The 17,777-nt window shown below is 32.3% G+C and overlaps 2 protein-coding genes across 8 annotated transcripts in view; one reads left to right on the forward strand and one right to left on the reverse strand.

The window, feature by feature from the left end:
- Window positions 1-8,950, reverse strand: part of LOC106072604 (uncharacterized) — a 28,296-nt gene extending 19,346 nt beyond the window's left edge. Inside the window, exons 1-7 of one of the 7 annotated variants that reach the window (XM_056014515.1) lie at window positions 8,121-8,525; window positions 6,169-6,245; window positions 5,898-5,960; window positions 2,786-2,904; window positions 2,356-2,442; window positions 1,661-1,806; window positions 95-274 (exon numbers count right to left, since the gene is read on the reverse strand). In XM_056014515.1, the coding sequence (XP_055870490.1) occupies window positions 95-274; window positions 1,661-1,806; window positions 2,356-2,442; window positions 2,786-2,849 (477 nt within the window). In that variant the 5' untranslated portion in view covers window positions 2,850-2,904; window positions 5,898-5,960; window positions 6,169-6,245; window positions 8,121-8,525. Of the gene's footprint in view, window positions 1-94; window positions 275-1,660; window positions 1,807-2,355; window positions 2,443-2,785; window positions 2,905-5,897; window positions 5,961-6,168; window positions 8,527-8,757 lie in introns of those variants that run through there. The other 6 variants (XM_056014507.1, XM_056014503.1, XM_056014508.1 and 3 more) reach the window with 6 other exon arrangements.
- An 852-nt stretch (window positions 8,951-9,802) lies between these two features.
- Window positions 9,803-11,358, forward strand: LOC106072614 (WD repeat-containing protein 74-like). Its single transcript, XM_013233021.2, has one exon. It carries the CDS (start codon window positions 9,839-9,841, stop codon window positions 11,099-11,101), a length of 1,263 nt encoding a protein of 420 aa, XP_013088475.2. The 5' UTR covers window positions 9,803-9,838; the 3' UTR covers window positions 11,102-11,358.
- Window positions 11,359-17,777: the final 6,419 nt, after the last annotated feature.

Below are 17,777 nucleotides of genomic sequence, written 5' to 3' on the forward strand. Positions count from 1 at the left end.
TGCTGACAAACTATTACAAATTAATCACCTATCCTTTTAAATCACTACAAAGTTTCTAATTATTAACTACTAAAAAAAAGAAAGGAGGCATTACCACAGCTCTCTTTGCCTCATTATTTCCAGTTGGTGATGGTCCACAATTAAATGGACTGGTGAGATTACCAAAGGATGGACTTTGTGGGTTATCTTCTTTAGCATTAGTTTTATCTGTTTTAAAGGGGCCAGTTAATGATATTACATAATTGACCTCACAGCTTAAGAACTTTTCAACCTTCTGAAAACAAACAAAAAGAAAACAACTTTTCAACCTTCTGAAAAAAAAAAATTGACTGAGTAATTTAATCCTTTTTTTTTTTTTTGTAAAGTAAAGCTTAAGAGAACTTATCAAACTTTTGAAATAAAACAAAAACTTTTGACAATGAAATATTTGTGCTTGTTACAATACTACTAATAGCTATTCCTCCTTAACTAATACAATTTTTAGGTGACAACTGCTAAGCTGACTTCTTTACTGAGTTTGGTAATTTAACTCTGTCTCCAGAACTATGGTTTCATCGTTGATTTGAAACAGATCAGCAGTGCTTTTAAACTCCTTTTTTTTTCTTTTTTTTTTTAACCTTCCTGTATGTTTTAAATTGCTCAAAACTTTATCTCAAATAATCCCCCCTCACCCGCTGCCTTGCTAAACACCCAGAAAAATCTTTCTTTCAATGAGTTTTTACAGAAAAGGATGTTTTTAAAGCAAGGTGCTTACACTTCCTATTTTCAATAGGATTGATTTTCCAGATGGAAGTTACATGAGCTTAAGAAAATCATTTTATGTGTTTTTATATGTTACATAATTACATATAGTTTTGTGAAATTCTGGAAAAATATAGTAAAAAAAATATTTTTTTTTTATATTAATTTGTATCATATATATTTCTTATATCTAGTCTAGAGCTAGTTGACTCCATGGTTGGTCAGTTTTAATTTTTTTATTATTTAATGAAAGCAACATTGATAATTAATTTGCCAACATTCATTTTCAAAATACAAAATTAAATTAATTTTTGGTTTTATAAACATCAATTAATATATGTAATATTGTCTAATATTATCACCAATTCCATACTACTCTACTGACTAATGACATTAGAATTCAAACTACATTGATTCTGTAGTATACAATAATAAACAACAGGTATTCAGTTTGAAATGATCATTTGTTTATATTATTTTTTTATCCTGAAAACATTGAAAAAGTCTTGGGTAGTCTTTTTTTCTAAGACATCTTATATAATACAGACGTTACTTCAAAAAAGAAGATGATTACGTCCTAAGCATCATTATGAATTAGCGTCTCTAATCAAAGAACTTGAATAAAAAAAAAAATAAGAGGCAATAACATTACCTACATGCATAAAAAGAAGGACATGGATAGTTATTACAAATGAATAAATAGACCTACAAATTAGTTATCTTGCTGCTTGCATTTAATTTTTTTTTTTGTGATGCAAAAATGTATTCTGTTGAATTTTATGAAAATGTAAAGTGTGTTTAATGAGATAAATAAGATGGAGAACTAGAAATAATTATATCCTTAAAAAAAGTATACATTCTTTAACAATTAATATAAAAGTCTATACAAGATTTTAAAGCAGACAAAAAAAAGTCTTACAGCTCCAAGTTTTTTCAACTGTTCCTCGATTAATTCACACTGTTTGCCTTGTTTTATATCAATATAAATAAGTTTATTCAACAATGGTAGATTTTGACTGTTTTTATCACCTGCTTTAGATTTTTTCTTTCCTTTGTTCTTAAGACCTAAAAAAAAAAAAAAAAATTTTATAAAATAAAGTTGAAAAAAAGCCACCATCTTCAAACTCCTTTCTTGTAAATGCCATGGACAGAAACCCTGCTAGTATGCGTAGTACAACAGCAGGGGCACCATGAGTCAAAAGTACAGTGGCCTGTCCCACACTGAGCTATAATAGCTTGCTCAGGCCTGGACAGCCTCCACAACGGGAAAGTGCAGTCAGGGCACCTCTTGCGCTCCCAGACTAGTACACAATTTCACAATATAAAACAAACGAATATAATTTGACATTCAAAGATTATTATATGAAATGTTACCCTTCTATGGTCTCCTTCAGCTGCCAAGTAACTATGGATAATCTCATAGAAATGAGATGAATGCCCGAGCATTACCTATAGTCAGAAAAACTATGTCACTAACACAGTAGTTTCACCCTCTCTCTGATGTGTCACAGGCTCTCTTAATGTAAGTATTGGTCATTAAATATTACTAAATGTATGAGAATTCTCTAAAGAAGAAGTTAAAGACATAAATTACAAAATGCATCATTTACTTACGTATTTTATCACTAGCTTGTTTCATTGTCAATGACCTTCTTTTATGTGATGTCATTTTCTCTTGTTTAAAATAAAAATTTATTGCATCTGAAATGTTTAAGAGGCAAATTTTATATTTCCTAAATTTTTTTTTTTTTTTAGAAGAAACTAATTTAAAACTTAGAAATTTCAATATCATTAATTTCATAAGAGAAAATTGAAAAATCCATTTTTTTTAACAGTATAAGCTTGTTCAGAAATAATTATTTTTGTCTATTTAGACTGTATATTATTTGTAAGAAAGCAATGTAATTTAATCTTTTAAAAAATCCATTATGAAAGGCTTAGTGATAGTTAAAAAAAAAAGGGTGGGGAGTGGAATCCAGCCAACTGATTCAAACTCAGCTCGAGAGACAGAGAATTTTTTTATCTTATAGTTCAAATTCTGTACCTTTGTTCTGTCTTTTTGTGACAAAAGCAGGCCCACTTCTAGATCTAGATGTGTTGTTTAACATTATCACACTTCAGTATCAGCTTTTCTGACCCATTCTTTATTTGACTTAATTTGACCTGTAAGGAGAAAACCTAGTAGAAACCAACAACTTTGTCTACTTGGAAACATCATGATTAACAATACAGACAAATACTTGCAACATATAATTGGTGTCAGATGGCCAAACAAAATCTGAAAACTACAGCCTGTGGGAAACAAGTTTAGCAGCAAACAAATATAATAAAAACTCATCGGGTGCAAATGGGTCTGGATAGGGCAAACAATGTGAAAAACGGCAGAGAACATTGCAAGGCAAGCTCTAGACTGGATCCCATAGGGGTAGAGAAAGACAGGGAGACCAAAGCAAACATGGAGGTGATTAGTTAACCAAGAATGCACTTGGGGTAAGTCTTGAAATCATTGGATACCCATAACTTTTATGTAAATAAAATCATTGGGTACCCATAACTTTTTATGTACATAACTTATTATACATACATATTACATATGGCCCTAGTCCACCAAAATTGCTGGTCACATGAACATACTTTTTGGAAAGTTTGTTTGTTTTTTTAAACATTGTATATAAAATCAAGAGTCTATGCACAATAAGGTATTACAACATCACCAGTTTCTCGTTCTTGAAACAGTTTTTGTTAAGTCACAGGGCTACCTGACCATTAGTAAGGTGAAATGGAGTCATCTAGATACCAAGTCACATTTAATTAATAGACTGAAAAAGATTTAGTAAGATACTGACATTTCCATGTTTATGTTTTATGTATACATTAGAACACCCTCATTAACCACCAGCCTTAGAAACAGATTGTCTTTGCATCATCTGCCATATATATATTGTATTTGAAGATTATGGTTCAGTGTTTTATGTATAATTGCTACTTTACTTTTGAGTCTTCTATACTGAAGGCTTTCTAAATTTAGTGATTTTACTAAAGACATAGATCATTAAATTTACTAAAATTCAAGGAGTTTTGTAGGTTATGTGTCAATTATCTTCACTACATCTACCTTAGATCAAAATCTAGACAGTCACTAGTTAGACCTAAATCTAAGTCACTCTTAATGTTAGAACAAAGTAGATTTAGAAGTAAGAAGGCCTGAAGAGGTGTAGTCTGTATATACACTAGATTTAGTGTGTCTTCAGTCATAACAATCAGAAGAAACAACCATTTCTTAGCAATGCTAAGCTAAGGCCACCTTCAATCACAAGATCAAGCTTAAACACACAAATGGGTGAAAGGCGGTGTTTATACGCCACTGATCAGCTTATTAACACAGCCAGCCCAACATGTGACCTGAATGCCTAGATCAGCTGCTTTCTTTCTCCCACATTGACAATGTTTAGCAAGAAATAAGCAAAATTAGACTTTAAAAAAAATTGAGTAAAAATTTTAGGTGAGTTTACAAAATTTTAGGATACTTTTCATTTTTTAGATTTATAGATCTAGATCTCTAGAGGTCAATCTAGAATACTAGATTTAACCATTTAGTACTAAGTACTTTATTATATACATAGTCTAGTAATAGATCTAGATATAGTAATAAAAGTATATATATATACTATTTAATATACTAATTTAATACTACAAACTACAGTAACCATATTTATTATTATTAATATACTATCATAGAATCTAGAACTATAATGTTTATATAGAGTATATGCTCTTATATTTGGAACACCCCATCAAATTCTCCTTCACTGCGTCACTTTTTTTTTTTTTGTGTGTAATTCATTAGTTTTTATGTTTGGAGCAAAAATCTACATTTCGGGACTGCACATGCCCAATTTTAATTTTTAGATAAGTTCTGGTGTTTTTGTTCTGTTTTTCAAAAGCAGATGGCAGTTCTTTAGATTCTCGGTTACCATGTATGTAAAGCTATTATTTTAACCTCCCCTGTCAACTCACACCCATATAAGGGATGAAGGTTAGATTATGAGCCTGTTAAATCATACACTGATGGGCATATCAAAATAAGAAAGAAAGACACTTCAATCACATTTATACTTAAGCTGTTAAAGAAAATTACAAAAAGAAGGTGTCCAACAAATCCTAATAAATTTAACTCATTCTTCTTCCTTGAACGCGGCAAAATCGTAAAAAATATTATTGGAATTAATAAATCTATGATTTGTTCAATGAATAAACATGACCTAGATTGAGGTATCAAGATTATATAATTTATGAATGAAAGAAAAAAAGTGTGGGCTGCTAATATGAAGTAAAAAAAGACTATGCCTACTACAGGTCATCGTGCCAGGTGAGCAGGCGGCGAGGAGAGTGAGGTATACACTAAGCGTGTAGTGTCACAACATATTAAACAGGCAGTGGCGGGAAGGGAGAAAGAGTCATATGAAAAAAAATATAAGCATCTATGGGAGGGGGTGGGGATAGGGTGCACAAAACGAACATATCCAAATTATGAAAACAAGAAGAGGTTCCATGGATGGAAATAAAAAAAGAGAGAGAGAATATATGTACTTGAAAATGTCACGTTTATTAAATTATAACAATTTATTTATAGATCTATAATATAATCATATAATCCATATATTGAGTTACCTATAATCATATAATAATTAATATATATATTTATATATAAATATATATAAATAAATAAACTATTTATAAATGGAAAACAAAATCTGTATCTATCTAATATTTATCTAGACTCTATTATGTATAGATCTATATATAAATTAATCTATATATATATATAATTTATAAAGAGAGATCTATAGTAGATCTATATGAGGCCACAGACTATAAATTATAATATAAATACATATTGCAGTAGTGAATCTACTTCTTTTAATACAATCTATTGCAGTAGTGAATCTACTTCTTTTAATACAATCTAAATATTTTAAATGAACACATAATTTCTTAGCAATTACATAGTGACAGTGTTAGTGGTGTTCAGCCACAGTGATCAGTGTTCAATGAAAGGGAAAACACAAAAACTGCATTCAGCGTAGACAAATGAAGTGACCCAATTTATTTTAAAATAAAATCTTGACTATGATTGGAAATACATAGGAACACACCTATTTTTATTGTCCATTAGTTGAAGAAGAAGATTCTGCTTTAAGTTTTTTTGTAAGTTAAACCTTCACCAAATCAAAAAAATTAAAATTAAAAAATTTGACCTAGTTCCTGAAAGTCGGTGTTCAGGTAGAAGAATCGGTATACGATAGATTTTTTAGATCTAAAACAAGATTTAAATATCTAGATCTAGATTAGTGATAAGAATCTTTAGATCTAATCTATGAATCTAAATTCTATATAGTCTAGAAACTAAAAGCTTTTTTTACTTACTAAGTTACTTTTACATTCCGAACCTTCATTCAACAAGTTACAAACACTTTAAATGACTTAGAAAGTTAGATCTAGATCTGCAAAGCAAAGCTGCAATCTTAGAAGTCTTCTAACTTATAAATTTAATAAGCATTTTCTCTTTGACATCATGTTCATGTTGTGATGATAATCATTGACATTATTTATGCTGTTAATATGTGTTTAGTGTTAATCACAATGAGTTGAATGACAATATTGTCAATATGTAGAATGTAGATTTAATACTTTAATTATACTGTAAGTACACTGTGTGTCACTGTGCAGTCAAGTGTGTAGATCTAGAATCTAGACTCTTGTCACCTAGTGAGTGTAGATTATCATTAAAGATTGTGTAGATCTACTCATCTAGATTAGATTCTGAGTGATTCTCTAGTAGTCGACTATTTCAATAATCATAAGTAACATAACAATTACAATACTGTAAAAGTAACAGTTTACTCAGTCTCAAGGCGAGTCAAGACTCAATTTCATTACTTTCTCAAGTAACTCAAGAGTGTCAACAATCAAGACTTTAGAGTTAGACAAGTACTGTGACTTAAAGGGTAACTCCGATGGTTTTGACAATTTTTGATATAATATGTGTTTTGATTTATAGATAATGAATATATTATTCTTTTTTTTTTATTTGCAAGAATAACTTAGTAATTGATGTTTTTGTGACATAATTTTTCTGCGCATCCAAAACAGTCAGATTTTCACTGAATTTCTGTGTGACGTCACGACGGTGCACTCAAATCCTATTGATACTCATTGATAGGGAGGCGAAAAAGAAATTATCTTTGATAAAAAAAATTTTTCGTTATTACATCATTAAAATACTTTAAAAGAAATTTCTAATGGTGTATTAATTATGACTGTATGTTTGACCGTAAGAAAATTATGATTTTTTTGTGCTGTTTCGACCTAACATTGGTTGACATGGAAAAAGTGATGAGAGAGCTTGACGCTGGCTCAGCCGGCGAGACACACCCCCAAGGTCAAAAGTTAAAAAGTTGGAATTGAGTTTCGTAGACGATAGATCTACTTATTAAATAAGAAATTTAATAGTAGATCTAGTATTCGTAGTAAATTTCTAGCTCACAAATCTGATTTCATTTATATTTATGAACTTCAGTTGTTTAAAATGTCTCAGTAGTATCATTAATTGAATTCTTTGGCCTGGAAATCCAATGTATTGTTGGTACTGCACCTGGTATTAACTTCAATTTTTTTTTTAAATCCCATTTCCACAGCAGTGAAGTTGCTGAAACAGCTTCTCTCAAAATGGTTTGAGCATAAACAGGAATTAGCTAATGCCTTTGTAAAATATTTGCTCTTCAGGCGAATAAATTTTCCCCATTTTCCCTTTAAAACTTCATCTCTTGGAAACAAATGAAAAGAGACACTAATTAACTAATTTCTGTATCAGCATACTTGCTGATTTTATCTTTGTGATTGGAACTACTGCAACAAGCTGAAGAACAATATTTAATTTTCTTCAAGTAGAAATAGAGGTTTATAAACAATGACCGATTATAAATCAACGTGGAGACTAGATCTAGCTGTGAAGCGTAACAATAAATGCGATCCGATAGGTCTAGATCTAGACTAGAGAGTTTATCGGTTATATAGGTCTAGATCTATATTTAGCCAGCACCTTCGTGACGTCACGTTTTTAAAAACTAAAAACATCTCGCAGAATCCCGTTTTTTTGGGGGCGTGGAGAATTTTCTGTCTAATTTATTAAATATAAAATTTTCCGAGCATTTAAATAAAAAATGATATAATGTTTACTATTACAACTTTTTACGCAGAATTTAAATATGTCAATAACTAAAATTTGAAAAACTATCGGAGTTTCCCTTTAAGTGACTGTCTAGACCTAGTGACCTAGGCCTAGACTAGATAATTAGACTGATTTACGCATAACTCACTGATTAGTAACAGTAAAAAATACTATTATTATTATAATTATAGTCTAGACTAGTCTAGTATTTAGATCTAATCTACATCAGTAGTCTAGTACTAATTCTACACTCAGTGTAACTGTAACACTACTAAAGTACTACTAGATACTACTAACACTAGTCACTAGCCTAGCGCCCCGAAGATATAATATAGATAGATCTAGAGTCTAGACAGAATTTTTTCTAATTAAATCTGTTGAATCTCTAGATTATAGAAGATAGACTAGATTCTAGACTATATACAGTAGACTTAGACTAGGCAGAATCCAGTGTAGATCTAGAGATTATGATTATCTAGACTTTAGACTAATTCTAAATCTAGATCTAGTCTACGAGTAGCGGAATTGTTTGTTTTCTGGCGCCGTCTGCAATAGCCAGATAAACGCAAAATAAAAATATTTTTTGTAAAATGTTGCCAAATACACATATTCAAAATTAGTCCCAAGAATAACATTAAAAAAAAACTAAATAAGAAATGAATATTTAGATCTACATAGCCTGGTACATATAATCAACTTACGCAATTTTTAGCATCAATAAATAATCTAAAATGAATATCTACTTAGTCAAAACGTTTATTAAATATATTTGCCAAAAATCTAACCTTTGCCAATAACTTGTGGTACACCTAACAATCTTGAATTACTAGGCTACACTACTATATAAATCAAATCTTATCTTATATAATACAGACGTTACTTCAAAAATTACGAAAAACATGCATATATGTAACCCTGCCGGACCAAGTAAAACAAAGGACGTTTGGGCCACGAGGCCTTCATCAGCTACAAAACAAACAAAAAATAACAAACAACACAAAATAGTCTTAAGTTAACTTATCTGTCCGACGTTGTTCTCTATCGAGGCAGAAAAGAAAAAATGAATCTTTATCATTTTTTCTTTTCTGCCTCGATAGAGATAAGACCGTGGCCCAAACGTCTTTTGTTTTACTTGGTCCGGCAGGGTTACATATATGCATGTTTTTGGTATGTTCTATACAGTCGTTTACCCTTGCAGCAGTAAATCTGTGTTTTTTGATACTTCAAAAAGAAGATGATTACGCCCTACGCTAAATACCGGTAATCAAATGCTGTCTTTTTTTATTTAGTGTATTTTACACATGGAAAGTATTCATTTTTCTAAAAAAAATATTTAAAACTCTATTTCAATGGTCAACTGTCCATCGTAGTATGTCTTATTTATGTATACATTTTTTTAAAATCTTATCTTCTTATCTTATATAATACAGATGTTACTTCAAATAAGAAGATGATTACGTCCTACGCGTCATGCATTTAGTCATGCATATTAACCAATGACCTGAATTCTGCAAAGTCCCTCGTTTTCCTGGCTAGCTCAGGCAACCCATTCCATGCTCTAATAGCACTAGGGAAGAAGAAGCATTTGTACAAATTTGTCCTAGCATATGGAACGTCTTTCTGAGTTTTTTTTTTCATTTTGTTTCCAGCAGGTGTAACGTTGGATATAACATTTAAAAATCGATATACTAACAGTAACCAAGATACCATGATAAAATAAAATAATAGTAGTAATAGAAAATAAAAGTGATTTTATTAATAAATACATTCGTAGTGAATTCATATTCAATTCAACATTTAAGTTGGCACTAGATCTAGAAGTTGTATTAGTTGGCAGTACAGACTAAAAATAGAAACAAAACAAAAATGGCTACGACCATGCCTTGCATTGGTGAGGTTGAGCTAATATCGAAATCTTTCACAATGAATCAACATTTATTTAATATTTTTACTGGTACTAGTACCGGATTATTGAAAGGTTCTAGCATGTGCGATAAAAATTTTGCTAATCTTAATTCAATGGATTCTTGCTCGTCGAAAGGAAAGGAAATAACGTGCATGTGTTGGTGGGACTCAAAAGAAAGAAATTTGTTGACAGGTCTAAGGAACGGTCAAGTGCTGAATTATTGGTTAGAAGTAGGTGTTATAACTAACATACCGAAATCTGTTCCTGCTGAAAAATCCATTTTAAGGTCCATTAAAGCTGTTGATAAAAAAATTCTTATTTCCGCCTTTAATACTGGAAAATTAAATTGTGAACATTTTAATTTTGATTCAACTTCAAGCACTTCATGTGTAAAACAATTAAATGCTGAAATAGAAATAAATTCTGGGCAAGATTTATTCTGTATGGATCATAACCTTTCATTTCAAAATCAAGTTGCTACTGGTGGAAAGGAAAATCCACTGAAAGTATGGGATATAAACTCACCTACCAATCCCATCTTCACAGCCAAAAATGTTCCCAATGACTGGCTAAATTTACGCGTTCCAGTGTGGGTGATGAAAACCCAGTTTTTACATAATAGTGATAAATTAGTAACAGGCACTGGTTTCTCACAAATTCGTCTTTATGACCCTGCAGCTCAAAGGCGGCCTGTCATTGATATTCAAATAAAAGATAGCAAATATCCCATTACTGCTCTGGCATTGAGGCCTTCTTCAGACTTTCAGCTCATTGTGGGAACAACAATAGGGAATCTTTCCTTATATGACTTACGAAAAAAAGACTTAGTTCAAAACTACAAAGGCTTTGCAGGTGGAATAACAGATGTGAAGTTTCATGCTATACATCCATATTTTGCTGCTTGTGGTGTTGATCGATATGTAAGATGCTATGAAGTGGATGCACACAAAAAAGAAATGCATTCTTTATTTCTGAAATCGGAATTAAATTGTTTGCTGCTTTCTTCCAGCTGGTCATTGGATGATCAAGGACATTCTATTGAAAAATATACCCAAAGTGATCTTTTGTCTGACACAAATCTAGTTGAAGATAAAAAAGAAACACTTAATGAAGACAACAATGATGAAAGTGTTTGGGATCAGATGGAGGTGATTAAAACAAAGAAAAGACGAAAACAACTTACCTTGCCTTCAAAGTCAAAGGTTAAAAAAAATTCGAAATGAACTTGTAAAGTAGTAACAATATTCATTTTAATGGAATATAATTACTCATTTCCATTTGTAACTCATTATTCTCACATTAAGCCTAAAAAAATTATTAGGAATTATTCCTTTTAGGATAATGTCTTTTCAATAATGTGACAACACTTTTGCATTAATGTGCACATAATGTACGGTTAATTTTTTTTTAATAACAAAGATCTAATAGATTTTTATTTTCTACCCTGCACATAAAAAAAAAAAAAAAAAAAAGAAAGAAAGCTGTATATTTAGACTCTGATGTGATATCTTTAAAGAATTAGCAATTTTGTGGCCTATTCTTTCATTTAGATTTACTGCTAGAACTAGTTTTGAATAAGATTGAATAATCACAGAACACATGTTTTAATGAAATGTGATAGCATACAAATATTTTCTGTATGTGACATCTAAAACTAATGAAACCCTCAATACAAATTGACTAAACCTGTAATCCAAAGATGTGTATTTAGCACCTTTTATAGTTTTTTTTTCTATTTAATCACTAGATATCATTTAACATCCAATCTAATATGTTTTTTTTTCTTGATACGGATGACAGTTAATTTATTCAAATAACTTATTTTTGTTCTTCTTTGTTCATCAACAAGGAATTTCACATTTATAGGTCTTGTAATGTGTGGACTAAAGGTATGGTAATTAGTCCAAAAATTGCAGTGCTCTCCCTATAGCAAAACAGTATGAGTTGGTAAGGAGAAGGTTTGAAATAATACTTTACCTTTACTATACAACTCCCTTTGTCAAGTCATATGCATAAGTTTAATTGCTTGTAGTCCTATATGTATAGGATATATATATTGTCTACTGATATTTGAGCTGGCAAGCCCTCTCTGTTTTTTTTCTTCACATTTTAAAATTTAAAAATGTCTTTTTGTTCATGTATAGTGTTTTGATTATATGTTAATTATTTAGTTCTAAACAATTTGTAAAGTTTTAAGCTTAATATTTTTGTTAATTCTCAATAATAGTTACCTATACCTGTACCATGAATTACACAAGTGTTTCCCAAACTTTGTCCCGCTGAATCCTAGTGTTCAGCTGGCCTGAATAGGTGTTTCACGAACTACTGGAATAATTAATTAGTAGGCCACCACTTGAATTAATCTTTCTTTAAAAAATGCAAAGTGTTCTGCTAAATACTCAGAATGTGTGAAGTGTTCCATTAAGGAAAGAAGTTTGGGAAACATTTACTACACTATTGTTTTACTACAAAGTCAATGATTCCAATGTGTGTACATTAAAAAAAAAAAACCACCTTGTTACTTAGCTTGAAAGTTTGTGTTTTAATCATTGACAGTGGCAAGAGCAATGAAAATAAACTTCCTACAATACATGTATTGATTCTACAGTAATATTACACTCTATAATAACTAAATAAATTATAACATTGAAACGCTGAAAAGTTTTCACAGGTATTAATATTGATAACATCAAAAAGATTGAATTAGTTTATTGAACAATGTTTTAGCAATAAACTAGTTCCTACTAGAAAGTTTTCAAAAAGTTAAGCTTGTTTTTCCTTCAAAAAAGCATCATTTCCTATTTTGGAGTCTAGCAGAATATGGGCTTTACCCGATTTGTTTAAACGTTTATCTCTTTAATAGAGATAAATTTAGGTATTTTCTTTAATTTTTAGGGCCCCTGGTTGTGGGAGGACATTTAAGATACACTAGGGTTTCTGCCATGACCTAAGGATCATTTGACAAGTTTTATCAAGATTGATCAAACGGTTTTGATTTCTATGAGGGACATGCATACATACCGGGTACATAATCCTTGCTTTGTGCTTTATATACAATTTTTCATATATGATGGCAAATCCATAAAAAGGAAACTTTCTGATGTACCGGTATCTTGTGTAAAGAATGTAGGAAGTGTAAAGCTATCTCTGATGATAATTTCTGTGCTATTTTGTGCTCTTCTAACTGTAGCTTTTATAAAGTTGCCAACATTGAAGTTTAATTTAGCGTCCCAGACATTGTTTAGTTTCTAATGAAAATCTCGATTATATTAGACAAGTCGACCCCTGGCATAGAATACGCAGATGTTTTTCAGGGCCGGTATTAGGCCACTGCAACCTATGCAACCAAAGTGGGCCCCGCACTTTCATAGGACCTGCGCTAATTCTAGGTGTATAAATTATTAAATTAAACCATTTTATAACTTATAACAGATTTCCGCTGCCTCCTGTCAATTTACCAGGAGCTCCTGGAAATCTCCTGAAATTGCAAAATATATGAAAAAGTCCTGGAAATATCCGGAAATTATTAAAATCTTTAGAAAACTCATACATATCTCTTGAAATATATAGACAAATTGTCATTTTGGGGTGTCATTCATTATGGAATCAATAAATAATCCGTGCAATCAGAATAATTTTTATCAAGTGTTTTGTTTAGCACAATTTCATGCTTTTAGCTTTCTCAATGCAGTATGATCCTATCACTTGTCAATGCGGTACCAGTTGGGAAAGGGGTGGGAGCTGTATCTGGGTGAATGTTACAGTAATCGCTTTTTAAATGCATTAAAAAAAAGTTGTTGAATTTGAACTCAGAGCTCAAGGGGATTAATTCAGTGTACACCACCATAAATGTCAAGTATTATTTCTTTCCCTTGTTCGATACCAAACAAAAAAAATTTACCAATAGCTTATTAACATTTTTTTTTGTATAGATTCTTGTTTTGTCAGGTGCCTACCAATAATTTTGCAAATTTTCAACTTGATCCGATAGTGGGTGTAGGAGAGAGAACGTGTAGGCCTACACATTTTTATTTTACCAGACAGAGAGTGAGTTAATATAAGCTTTCTAAATGGTATTCAAAAACTACTTTTTTTTGGGGGGGGGGGGAAATCATTCACGAAAGTGGACGTAGAAAATTTCCTAAAATTTTGTCTGAGTCTGTTCCCATCACTTATTCTACAAAAGCCTAATTCATCGCTTGTTCGAACCAATACCTAAATTTAACAGGAATTCAGACTGCTGAAGCTGAGGTCAATTGCGTACAATCCACGTTCTCATAAAAAAAGTACCGGTACCGTAACAAAAAATAATAGAATTATAACAAATACAAACTATCCAGGTACTTTTTATTCATGATAAACTATTTACGCAGACTAAAAGCTCAAAATACCGGTAACTAAGTAATAAAAAAATGAAAATGTTATATTAGAATCCCAATATTGGCTACAAACAAAATCAAGTAAAACTTTTTTTTTTTAAATCAAACAAGAACGTAAACCTAAAATTCTGTTTAACTTTGGTTTGTTTAGTTCCATGGTTAAACCAATGTTGGAATATGCGTCCTCTGCCTGGGACTCGTCAAGAAAACAGGCCTGAAGAAACTAGAACAGACACAGACTTGAGATTTATTACGTGTATTTTCAAATTTTACTGAGTAACACTCTAATTGATAAAATAAAACTTACAGAGACACTTCAGGACATATAACTAAAAAGTAAACATAAAACACCGAACCATAACTTATACAAAAATACTAATAAAAGAAAAAGACGCATTTCTTATTCCATATGCCAAGACTTTATCCATGCAAGTGCTCCTTCTTCCTTAGTACAATATTAGAGCATGGAATAGCCAAGAAAACCAATGACTTAGCCCGAGTTTAAGTCTGACAAGATTAACACATGTATACGTTTACGATGTAATTATCGACTTGGAAGATAAACGAACCGGGAAATTAGCATTAGGCGCTTTGTTGAAATTCGTTGAAATTTTATTCTACCCGGTATCTTGTAATGGATTTTTGAAGTGAGAAAAAAAATGAAATACCGGTATCTATATATAGGAAGGAGAGAGAAGCCAGAGAGGTTTGCTATTATAAATAAATCTTCAATCAAAGCATGTGCCTTACAATTCGTTCCAAAATGGATATACATTGGCAACACTAGGTCTGCATGGTTACCTTATATAGGCTACTGCAATCGTTCTTAATTTTTGGAATCAAATACAATTATTATGTTAAACGTGTTAATGATTCTAATAACAATTTTTAAATCGCATGTCCCTTTTCTGCTGTCGTCAACCCAATCGACCGAATAATGGTAATAGCAATAAATTCAGAAAAAAAAAGAAACAATTTATCCTTCATTGTTGAATTTCTATCCACTTAGAATATATAGATCTAAGTATTCAGTCGCGCAGCAATTTAACGGAGGTAATGACACACATGTTTGTGAGCGACTATCCATGCTATTGTTTATTAAAAAAATGTAGGCCTACCTCTTTTCTGTATGCTTACGTTTCAAAAATGTTTACTCGTTTTTTACATGGTAAGTTCTTATCTTATTATCTTATAAATTAAAGATGTGACATCACAAAAAGAAAATAATTCGCCTACGCTCTACGCATTTCATGTGTCAATCTAGACATCAAGCTCATAAATAATATTCCTGCACTAAACATTTCGTGGAAGAGACAAAGCCAATGAGTCGCAGTTTGCGATCACTGACATAATATAGCACAATAAAGTTGTAGGCTACACTGGCGATCGGTATGGCATACACACTTAGTTGTAATTAAACAAGCTCATCTAAAACTTTAAAGAACAGGACTTAATAATTTAGATTACTGTAATCTCATTTGTCCATTGACTTTCGTCGTAAGCAGTGGCGTAGCTAGGGTGGGTCCAAATTTGAAAATCCCCCAAATGAGTGACGAAAATCAAAATAAAGATGATGCCTATTATTAGGCTATTATAAGCTATCCCGACAAGATCAACGTCTAATCTTTCGACTCAGGACCGGACACAACAGAATGAGACAACATATGTACCGGAAGCTCAAAATTGGAACCAGTGAAATCTGCCCATGTGGAGTGTCACCAGAGAATGCTGACATGTCCTCCAGGACTGCTCACTTTACCAAGAGGCCGTTCAAGACACTGGCCCCAAAACACCCCAAATAGCCTACAAAGAAAACTATAAGAGAGAGCTCCGTGATTTGGAAATCACTTCGCAGTTCATCTCATATATTGGTCTAGTCATCTGAACACTCCAGCATAAAAATGAGAACGAAGAAGAAGAAGTGTCCGAATTTTGTTTTTATATTTAAATATTGCGCAATTATCTCATGTCATGAATGTCAAAATGCAGGGGAAAGAGGTCAAGCCCCCCCCCCTCCGGCTCCCAAATCCCTATAGCTACTCTGCTGGTCGTAGGGGTACTGTGATGGTAAAGTTCGCGTAACCACATCCATCCACTTTTACTGGTTATCGGGATATTAAATACATTATGGCTTTATATAGCGCTACTTTCATGCTTAAAGCATGCTCAGAGCGCTTTGGTCCAATCTCAGCTGTGGACCAGTTTTTTTTTTTTTGGGGGGGGGGGGGGGGGTATCTAGGTTTTTCCGTGATGCCTTCAGTCGCTCAGTAAACACAACTCTGCTCGAGAGAGAGAGAGGCCGATCCATTCTTTTATGTTATACAGCCACATGGCCGGTCTTAGGCCACTGCAACCTATGCAGTCGCAGTGGGCCCGCGCTTTCATATTGCAAAATATATACGAACAATTTTTGGAAATGTTCTGCACTAATTAAAATCTCCTGAAAACTCATAAAAATCTGATGAAAAATAGACAAAATTATCATTTGTGTGTGTCATTCATTATGGAAAACGCCATTCCTACGCGCGATAAAAAAGAAGGCAATGACAGCTTTCATCTAATAAAATGTAAGGATCGGACAAATTTTCCCCATAACCGTATTTACTTTTATAGTCACTGGCATAAAAATATGCCATAGGTTGCAAGATTCGTAAAGTAAAGTTAACTTGATCGCCATTTGGTACTTGAAAAGAATGAATAAAATGCAAAGCCGAATTTATTTTGTAATACAAAATCTAAATTTTCACATAGCCTACTATCCTTTTTCTCACCTAGACTAGGCCCCGCGCAATCAGTTTCGCATAGGGCCCCGCAATTGCTAGGACCGGCCCTGTCCAGCCAGCTAGGACGACCCTTTTTTCGTGCTCCCTCCACTAACGACACTAATGTACCTGTACCTTAAAGGATAACTTTTTAAAGTGTCCTCCAATGAAAAACTACAGTAAAATTATAGCTATCAATTTGTACCAGTCGCTGGGATCCATTAATGAAGTGGAGTGAATGGCAGATTTTTGGTGTGTTTTTTTTTTTTACTTACAATTTTTTATCAGAAGAATAGCAGGATAACTGTAGGTACCTCAGAATATGCATTTTTTGGTTATAGTTTTTAATATTGGAAATAATGCACGAGCGTAGCCAAGAGAGTTATGAAGTTAAAACCTCTCCAAAAAACTTAAGGACAAATACAGTCAACAAATTGGCTGAGCGCAGCCCAAAAAAAAAAAGGGGGGGGGTGATGTTAAACCTCCTTTTCCAATAAAAAGCTACAGTCACTAAATTCCATGAGAGTAGCCAAAAGGTGTTTAGTGTTTAACCTCGATCCACCTCCAATAATAAACTAAAGCGAACATATAGTTACCAATTTCTACCAGTCGCTAGGCATCATTAATAAAGTGTGGTGAATGGCAGATTAAGAGTAACAGTATAATACACTATAAATACCGGAAATAATGCTTGGCGCTGTGCCCCAGACCCCACTTGTGGAGCTCACAGCGCTCTCCAAGACCCTCTTACTGGCAAA

The sequence above is a fragment of the Biomphalaria glabrata genome, chromosome 1 (assembly GCF_947242115.1).
Source record: "Biomphalaria glabrata chromosome 1, xgBioGlab47.1, whole genome shotgun sequence".
In the NCBI taxonomy this organism is placed as follows: domain Eukaryota; kingdom Metazoa; phylum Mollusca; class Gastropoda; family Planorbidae; genus Biomphalaria; species Biomphalaria glabrata.

What these genes read in the sequence shown, in the direction of transcription:
- LOC106072614 (XM_013233021.2), top strand. Translation starts at nt 9,839, where the DNA reads ATGGCTACGACCATGCCTTGCATTGGTGAGGTTGAGCTAATATCGAAA.